Source organism: Gopherus flavomarginatus, chromosome 1 (genome assembly GCF_025201925.1).
Source record: "Gopherus flavomarginatus isolate rGopFla2 chromosome 1, rGopFla2.mat.asm, whole genome shotgun sequence".
Taxonomy (NCBI): domain Eukaryota; kingdom Metazoa; phylum Chordata; order Testudines; family Testudinidae; genus Gopherus; species Gopherus flavomarginatus.
This window is the reverse complement of record NC_066617.1, coordinates 306,305,289-306,315,068: the sequence shown is the minus strand read 5'-3', so window position 1 is coordinate 306,315,068 and position 9,780 is coordinate 306,305,289. Positions and strand designations below refer to the sequence as shown.

At 45.6% G+C, this 9,780-nt stretch overlaps 1 protein-coding gene across 1 annotated transcript; it reads left to right on the top strand.

The window, feature by feature from the left end:
* Positions 1-4,282: 4,282 nt before the first annotated feature.
* LOC127043691 (uncharacterized) lies at positions 4,283-7,817 on the top strand. Its single transcript, XM_050937741.1, is given in 3 exon segments — positions 4,283-5,912; positions 6,107-6,706; positions 7,523-7,817. Coding segments are annotated over 3 exon segments (2,496 nt in total). The 5' UTR covers positions 4,283-4,311.
* Positions 7,818-9,780: the final 1,963 nt, after the last annotated feature.

Genomic DNA, 9,780 nt, shown 5'->3' with positions numbered 1-9,780 from the left:
AATGTTTGTATCTCTCTTTTGATGCATTCCAGTTGGGCTAAATTTCTGTGAACAATATCCCATCCTCAATATTAAGTAAAGCATATACAAATTCTTTGTCTGGAAATATCTATCCTTAAGTTCTCTTGCTGCCAAAGTTGTACTTTAGAATTTTGGTATGTTTCATATCCATAATTAAAGTTTTGGAAAAACTAACCTATAATAACAAATACGGTATGTCAATGAAATAACATATGGTATAACTTAAAGATAATGAATAATTATGAATGATATTAATGGGCCCTTAATGTTAATGTCATTCTGCTAATTTAAGATAGCAATTAATTTTGTACGTGAAACATCCAGGTGCTTTGATTCATGTTTTAAAAAATCTTCAGCTGCCTAATTCTCATGATAGTTTTGCATATTAAAATTAATATTGTATAACTTCGATATTTTATTTTTTATTTTTAATGTGCTCTTGCCAGGACAGCCAATTAACACTTGGAGAACATACTTCACATTAATGCTATTTATGGTTATATACAGTAATCATATTTAAGATGATTTTTGTGTGTTAGTTTATTCCACAGACAGCATTAAATTAATCAAAACTTATCTCAGCTAATTGTCATGCATAAATTATGTGCCATGGTCTCTAAAGTTTTTGGAAATATTGACTTTGAAGCCCTTTCATATGTCTCGAGGACACATTACTAGAGCTTTTTTTTTTTTAAAACAGAGGGGTAATTGGTAGATGCAAGTGTTTTAAAAGGAAATTTATCCCATGAGGCCAATTGATAAATCATGTTATGTACATATTTAAAATAAATGTAAATAGAGGGATTCACAGTTGTTGCTTGTTCTCAACAAGACAGAGAATTAAAACCATCTAAAGAAAAGTAAACATAAAATTTCATGAGTAGAATATTGATATAGAAGAGTATAGCTCGTTCAGAAAACATAGACATGGAAAACTGGAGGAGGTACTTCGTTATACATCAAAAATATATACTATGCTTTGGATATCTCACGTGGTTTGTGTTTGCTGGAAGCATCACCTAGTAGTAAGGGGATCAGGCTTTCTTAATGTGTGTGTGTGTGTGTGTGTGTGTGTGTGAGCGGGTTGGTAGGCAAGCCCAGGCCCTCCTACTCCACTGGACTCCGACCCAGGGCCCTGTAAGGGTCACCAGTGGTTGAGCACCCAGGAGCACCTTAAGGCTATCCTCCTTTGGCCATTTCCTACCACCTATTCTATTGTCTAAATTTTCTAGTCTGTTGCGAAAAGGTACTAACTGAAACTTCAGTCTGATTGGGTAAGCTCCCTTTCTCCAAGAGAAGGCTTCTGCAACACTGCTCCTCAGGAGTTCCCATGGCAGATCCTTCTTCTTGCCTTGTCAGCCCTCTTCTGAACTGTCTGGCTTCCTTTTAAGTTCTGTCTCCAACTGGGCCTTACACTGCAGCTGCAGCTGGGTAAGGTCATCTGGATCCAGAGTTGCTTTTTAACGCTTTCCGCTCTAGTGTGGGGTTTATATACTGGGTCACAAGATCCAGAAGGAGGTGAGCATTTGAAAGTCTCTGGGTGAAGATGAAAGGGTAAAAAGGTGGGCAATATCATGCAAGTGGTCTATTATAGACCCTCAAATTAGAACAATAGGATGGATGAAGCATTTTTAGAACAAATAACAAAAAGATATCAAACACAAGACCTGGTATTAATGGGGGACTTACACTACCCAAACACCTATTAGAAATGTAATATGGCAAAACACAAAGTTTCCAGCTAGTTTTTGGAATGTACTAGGGACATTTTTTTTTTTCTGTTTCATAAGGTGGAAGAAGTCATCCGGCACAGCTATTTTAGATTTCATTCTGACTAGCAGGGAAGAACTGGTTACAGATCTGAAGGTAGATGGCAATATGAGTGAAAAAGATTATGAAATGATAGATTTAATGATTCTTAGTGTTGGTGTCACTAAGTAAAAATCTCCTGGCTAAAGGCCCATGTTAGGGGCTAGGTGAACCAAAGTACCTCCATGTTAAAAGCCTTAATGTTAGCCTCACTAAACTTGTGTGACCTAGTGTAACCTAATGTACTAATAGCTGCAAAAATGTAGTATTAGCAGTTAGCTTTTAATTGTAACAGCTAGTTCTCTGCTGTAACACATTGAAGCTAGGCTAGAGCATGCTCAAGGTCGTTTTAAGATACTGTACACATGTCTCAGCGGCGAAGAGGGGGAAGAAAGTGGGGAGGAGACAAAAGACTGACTGAGAAAGGATACTGCAGCTGGATGGGAAAGTACAGGGGAGTAAAAGATCAGCTAGTCAGCATCAGAAAAGGAATACAAGAAGAAGGGTATAAATATTCCTGCCCTGCCTGTGTGCTATGTGCAGGATCTGAGATTGTTATTTCTCCCTGGCACCTTATTTGAGCTCAAATAAATTTGGTTGTTTGCTTCTCCATCCTGGCGTGTTTATTGGCGCTTAAGCACTCTAGGCAACGAACCACTGTTGCTTGCCTCTGGCACTGTTGTGTCTGCAACAGTTTTTGGCGTCCCTGGGTGGGCCAGAGGCGAAAATTAGCCTTGCCTGGATCCCTTCTAGTGGTCAACGGATTGCAGCGACGACCAACGCCCGGCGCACACCGGTGACTTCATCGAGGGCCTCGGCGAAGACATGATCTGGCTGACCTCGGAGGGCACAACGGTGCAATGCGCTTGAGTAGTGGAGAAGCAGTTGTGGGCGACGGTGTGGAACCGGTCCCGGGCGACAGTGAGGAACCGGTCCCTTGGATAAGGTAGGAACAGTCCGGTTGTCTGGACTCTCTCTGTTAGGATCTGGGGACGCCCAGCAGCTACCTGCGACATGGGGCAGGGGCAGAGCAAGGTGGGGAAGGCAAGGTGCTCCCCCCTAGAATGCATTCTGGAGAATTGGAAGGTGTTTGGATCGGATCCGTTATCCAAAAATAGGTTACAAAGGTTTTGTACAGTAGGCTGGCACCAGTATCAGTTGGAGGGTCAGGAGAGGTGGCCACCTGAAGGATCAGTGAATTACAGTACAATCCTTCAGTTACTGTTGTTTTGCCATCGAACAGGTAAATGGAATGAACTTATGTATGCACAGTTGTTTATGATGTTAAGAAGTAGGTCAAATCTCTTGTTAAGGTGCAATATAACCCCGACTGTAAGGTATAATTCAGCCCCAACAGGATCAGTAGTAACTAATGTTAGTTTCCCGAACCCCTCCCCAGTTGTAATGGCAGAACCGATGTCCCCTTTGGCCACAGCACTCCCACCATATAGAGAAAAGGTGCCCTCAGCCCCGGAGATTGCTCCCACAGTAGGAGTCTATCCACTGCTTACAGAGACTAGGATATCTCGCCATGCAGCGCAGGACCGTGTGGCAGAAACTGTGCAATTGTACAACCATGTTCCTTTTGATCCTATGGCTCTAGCAGCCTTTAAAGCACAGGCTGGAGAATTTTCCACAAACCCAAGCCGTTTTATCTCAGTCTTTGAGGGATGCCTAGTGAGTCACAAGCCCGACTGGGATGATTGTCAGGTCCTTTTAAGAACTTTACTTTCTGAGGTTGAGCGGAATCAGGTACTGGCAAAAGCTAGGACGGAGGCAGAGCGAAGACATGAGGCAGACCCGGAACATGTCCCTGAAGCAAAAGATCAAGTTCCCTTTAGAAACCCTCAGTGGGACCCTAATAATCAGCAGTACTTTGCCCACCTAGCTGCTTATAAGGACTTGATTTTACATGGTCTCAGGCACTCGGTGGTCAGATACAATAACTGGGCCAAGCCCTATGAAATTGTGCAGGAGCCAAAAGAAACTCCAAGTGCCTTTTTGCAGCGCATTCGAGACACTATTCGGCAGAATACTAGTGCAGACCCCGATGATCAGGCAACTGAAGCAATAATAAAGGGCATTTTCCTTAGCCGTGCAGCTTGTGATATTAAAAGGAAATTACAGAAAAAGGAGGATTTAATGGGCATGACTATGGCACAGGTTTTGGAAATTGCAAATAAGGCTTATAGCCTTAGAGAGGGAGAAAAGGAGAAAAAGCAAGTGAAAATGATGGTAGCGGCAGTGCAGGCTGGCACTGGAAGAGGTGAAAGAGGAAGGGGAATAAGGGGCCGTGGACGTGGACGTCCTGGCTCACAAGAAAGACGTTTGGGTCCCAATCAGTGTGCTATTTGTCGGCAGGAGGGACACTGGAGAAATGAATGCCCTGAAAGGAAAAGTACCCACATGATGGCGGCAGAGGGTAATGATTAGAGGTGTCAGGGGAAACGGACCATCCCGCCCCCGGAGCCCCGAGTAAAAATGCGGGTGGGAAATTCAGAAATAGACTTTTTAGTAGACTCTGGAGCAGCACGAATTGCTGTAAACCAACCCCTCCAGCTACCGGTGGCAGATTCCCTTACTGTGGTGGGTGCCACAGGCAAAGGAACCAAGTGTTCATTATATGCCCCAGTGGAATGTGCTTTGGGAAACAGAACTATATCCCACAAGCTGGTTTACCTTCCAAATTGCCCAACGCCTTTGTTAGGGCGAGACCTACTTTGCCGTTTAGGTGCCACTCTGCATTTTACTCAAGATGAAATAACCCTTACCTTACCACCTGAGAATGCATGGATAATGACCCTTGCAGCTGAACCCTCAGCCATGCAAGCCCCAGAGTGGAGCCAGTGGGAAGATCAAATATACCCCCTGGTATGGGCATCAGGGATCCCAGGAAAAGCCACACACCAAACCCCTGTTAAAATTCAGCTTTTGCCAGGAAGAGGCCCGGTGCAAATTAAACAGTATCCAATCAAGAGGGAAGCCAGAGAAGGGTTACAGGGAACTATAGACCGATTCCTACAATACGGTGTACTTCGAGAATGCCAGTCAGCTTGGAACACCCCTATTTTGCCAGTGCAAAAGCCTAATGGCACGTACCGGCTGGTGCAGGACCTAAGGGCGGTTAATGAACGGGTTAAAACTTTGCACCCCCTCGTTCCAAACCCATATACCTTGTTGGCCTCAGTGGGGGGGCAGTACACTCATTTTTCAGTTTTGGATTTAAAGGATGCTTTCTTTACAATTCCGGTTGATACACCATCTCAAGAGATTTTCTCCTTTGAGTGGGAGGACCAAAGGAGGGTTAAAAGGCAGCTTTGCTGGACTGTGTTGGCCCAGGGATTTAAAAACTCTCCCACCCTTTTTGGCCAGGCCCTGGCCAGGGACTTGGAGGAATGGGATAATGAGGACAAGGTCCTCCTTCTGCAATATGTTGATGACTTGCTAATTGCAGCTGTGGGTCTGACCCCTTGCCTTAAAGCCACCGCAAGCCTCCTAAGCTTTATTGGACTACGAGGATACAGAGTAGCACGAAATAAAGCTCAGATTGCTCTCCCAGAAGTACGGTACCTGGGGTTCCACATCAGGCAGGGGGAGCGCCAGCTTTCTAATGAAAGAAAAGAAGCTATATGCTAAGTTCCTATCCCAAGCAATCATAAACGGCTCAGGGCATTTCTGGGAATGGTGGGCTTTTGCAGAATATGGATCCCAGAATTTGGATTGTGGGCTATACCATTGTATGAATGTGTCAAGGGAACAGATCACGACCCTTTTCACTGGACACCAGAAGCTGACAGGGCATTTAAGATCTTAAAAAGAAAATTGATGGAAGCCCCAGCCCTGGGTTTACCCAACCTTTCAAAGCCATTTCAATTGTATGTACATGAACGAAAAGGAGTGGCTCTGGGCATGCTTACCCAGCTATTAGGCACCTGGAAATGTCCCGTAGCCTATTTTTCTAAACAACTAGATCAAGTTGCAAAGGGATGGCCAGCATGTTTAAGGGCAGTTGCAGCTGCTGCTCTGGTGTTAGATGAAGCTGACGCTGGGGGGGAGTTGTACAAGTTTATACACCCCATCTGGTTAGGGCCTTGCTGGACACCAAGGGTGGTCTTTGGCTCACTCAGACTCGAGTAGCTCGGTATCAAGCTAAACTTCTGGAAAACCCTGAAGTTACCCTGCAGCCCTGCCCTTCCCTTAACCCAGCTATCTTGTTGCCTGAAACAGAGGAACAGGAACATGACTGTTTAAATGTAATAGATGCCCAGTATTCCAGTCGTCCAGACTTAAAAGATCAGCCACTTCCAAATGCAGATTATGAATGGTATACTGATGGCAGCAGTGCTGTTATTAACGGACAAAGGAGGGCGGGTTATGCTGTTGTAACTCTCCACGAGACAGTGGAAGCAGAAAGTCTGCCTGCCGGGACATCAGCCCAGCTGGCTGAATTAATAGCTTTAACTCGTGCACTTGAACTTTCAAAAGGGAAAAGAGTTAACATTTTCACTGATTCCAGATATGCCTTTGGAGTGTTACACGCTCATGCAAGTCTGTGGAAGCAGAGGGGGATGCTGACAGCTCAAGGCTCTCCGGTCAAGCATGGACCCCAGATTCTCCGGCTCCTGGAAGCAGTACAGCTCCCAGCAGAGATAGCTGTGATACACTGCAAGGCACACCAAAAGGAAGACCGAGACGTAACCAGGGGCAACGCTCGAGCAGACAGGGAAGCCAAGCATGCTGCCACCTTAAATTTACCGACAACTGAAAACACCCACATGCATGCCCTCATTCCTTCAGTGGGGGAGCTTGCAACTCCTCAGTATTCCTGTGAGGAAAAGCAGCTGGCTGACAAGCTCCGTCTCCAGGAAAAGGAGAGGTGGCTCCATTCCACAGAGGGAAAGATCCTCCTGCCAAAGAGCCTGATCCAAACCGTGCTGTGGAGATTACATCAAACTACTCACGCTGGCAGGGAGGCCCTTACCCTGATAATGGATAAATATTTCCTGACCTCTGGACTTCCACCACTGGCCTCCCAGGTGCAGGCTGAATGCTTAGTCTGCCAAAAGAACAACCCTCGACCAGGATTTTCAGTACCACCAGCCACTCAGGAACCCACCCCAGGTCCGGGACTGGTGTGGCAAATAGATTTTACTGAACTTCCCCGGACCCAAGGATTTAAATACCTCCTTGTCGTGGTGGACCGGTTTAGTGGATGGCCCGAAGCCTACCCATGCCGCAACTGCACAGCAAAAACAGTAGCCCTTAAATTTGTAAAAGAAATCATTCCTCGCTTTGGGCTCCCCCAGTGGATGGAATCGGACAACGGAACACACTTCACATAAAAAATCATTCAGCATATAGCAAAGGCCCTACAGATTCCTTGGAAGCTCCACACCCCATGGCAACCGCAAGCCAGTGGTGTGGTGGAGTGTACAAATCAGACACTTAAAAGACACCTCTCAAAGATTTGACAAGAGGCTTCTCTACGATGGCCTGATGCCTTGCCCCTTGCCTTGCTTCGTATCAGGGTTCTCCCTAAGGGTAGATTAGGACTTAGTCCCTTCAAAATTGTATTTGGAAGGGCATGGCCTATGAGTGTTATCCCGGTTCTGGCAGGGGAGTGGGAAGTAGGATGTGGGTTTTTATCACAGTACATGTGCTCTTTGTCTGCTGTTCTTTTTTCTCTTCACAGGTATACCAAAGATCTACAACCGTCTCCATTGGATGCTCCTGTCCACTCCTTGCAGCCAGGCGACTCCGTGCTCGTGCGTACCTGGAAGGACGAACCCCTGCAGGAACGGTGGAAGGGACCATACACAGTCTTGCTGGTTTCCCACACAGCAGCCAAGGTTGAGGGACACAAGACCTGGATTCATCACTCCCGTCTGAAGAAAGTACCAGCTCCAGCATCAACGGACAAGTGGACTGTGCAGCCTGTCAGTGATCCTAGTGATACTGATCTTGGACTAAAACTGCTGCTTAAATGACATAAGGGCAAAACCTAATTCTCTTCAGTCTCTTAGGCCCTATATGGGTGGAAGCCCTCCTGTAGAGTCTCACATTCCCCCTATTAGTCGGCCATACTACTGCCCTCATCAAGATTGGTGGGTGGTACACGTTTTTGTATACAGAGGCCCCAATCAAAGGGTTCACGGGTTCTTATCACCCTCCTCTCCTCCTGTGCCATTTGATTCTGTTTGAGCACAGGTCCGTAGACAGCCCCAACATCATTTCCATTCTCATCGGCATTAAGTGTTAAATGCAATGTTTTCCTTTTGGGCGCCCTAATTCCCTTCCCCAAGAGTACCCTCACAGTTGGTAGTATTTGTCCTCTCAGGAATGGCCCTGCCTGGTAATATGGGTCCTTTTGTTTTTCATATGCCTTTTAGTTGTTCTTCTTATTCTTTGGGGTTTTGGCTACCTAGGATTTTAGGCCCTCTATGGTTCCTTTGGGCCATATTCCTCCCTGTTGGGATGGCCCAACTACATGCCGGTTGGGGTTCCAACCCTCCTAAGGATTTTACTGTTAACACCTTTGAAGCCCTAAAGATTGCTTTTTCCCATGAGTTTAATTTTTCCAATTGTTGGATTTGTGTCCAGATCCCACATCATGCTGCTGGGTTACCCTGGAGAGTTATTCCCCAAAATTGGTCAGACTTCTGTCAAAGGTGGATGGTAACCACATACAGCACCTCTACTAATGCAGGTTTACGAAGTAATTGTACCAAAAAGGCCCCTTATGGTTTACACAATGGTTCTTGGATTCCTTATTATAATAGTACACTTAAGCCCCAGCCAATTCGGTTGCGCTCTCCACCTGCTGGTCTCATATGCTTTCAGCAATCCAGTACAAGTAACCATACCTGGTTTGCAGGAAACAGTACATGTAGGTTCTATATTAGTCCTGATATAAGTTTCACTGTCCCTTTAGTAACTGCCACTGATCAACAGACAGGCAGTGCAACTTTCTCTCTCTCTATAAATGATACTTTACGAAACCAGAAAGGGAACAATGGAAAGGCTAGCTATGGTGAATCATTCTGGGTCTGTGTTAATAGTGCCTATAAATGGCTTCCTCTTGGCTGGTATGGAAGTTGTTATCTGGGCTATCTTGCTCCTCCTCTCCGTGTCCTGGCCCAGGCCCCCTCAGGTCGCCCCAGGTATCAGCGATCTCTATATGCCACCTTTGAGCCTATCAGTCAGGGAGATAGGTTTGGAATGATATTCCTTCCGTCATATGGAGTGGGACGACTAGCCCAACTTTATCAAAAGCTTTCTGTGTTCCTCACCCAGTTTGCCAATAACACCCTGGCCATAGAAAAAAGCATCAGTTCTGAGCTTTATCAGCTCCTCCTGCTGGCCCTACAAAATCGCCAAGCTCTAGATTATGTTCTGGCTTCACAGGGCGGAGTATGTGCCCTTATTGGAAAAGAATGCTGTACATATGTCCCAGACAATGCAGAGGATATCAATAAGCACATGTTATCCGCCGAGCAGGCTTTTAACCAGTGGAAGGCCCTGGAACAAGCTCCCTCGCTATTTGATACTGTCTTTAGTTGGCTGCCCAATCTTGGATGAGTGGGAACAGGGCTAATTCGCCTCCTGCTCATGGGTGCGGTATTGTGCATTGTTGCTCTTCTTTTGCTTACTTGCTGTAAAGCATTTATTCATAGAATTTGTACCTCTTGTTCTCAAGAAACCCCTATGTACCCCCTCATGGAGGACCCCGAAATTATTATGCTTAATAACATGCTAGCCACTGAATATGAGAAAACTCAGCCAAAAGTTTGTTGAGTGTTCTCAAAGGAGGGAGTTGTTGGTGTCACTAAGTAAAAATCTCCTGGCTAAAGGCCCATATTAGGGGCTAGGTGAACCAAAGTACCTCCATGTTAAAAGCCTTAATGTTAGCCTCACTAAACTTGTGTGACCTAGTGTAACCTAATGTACTAA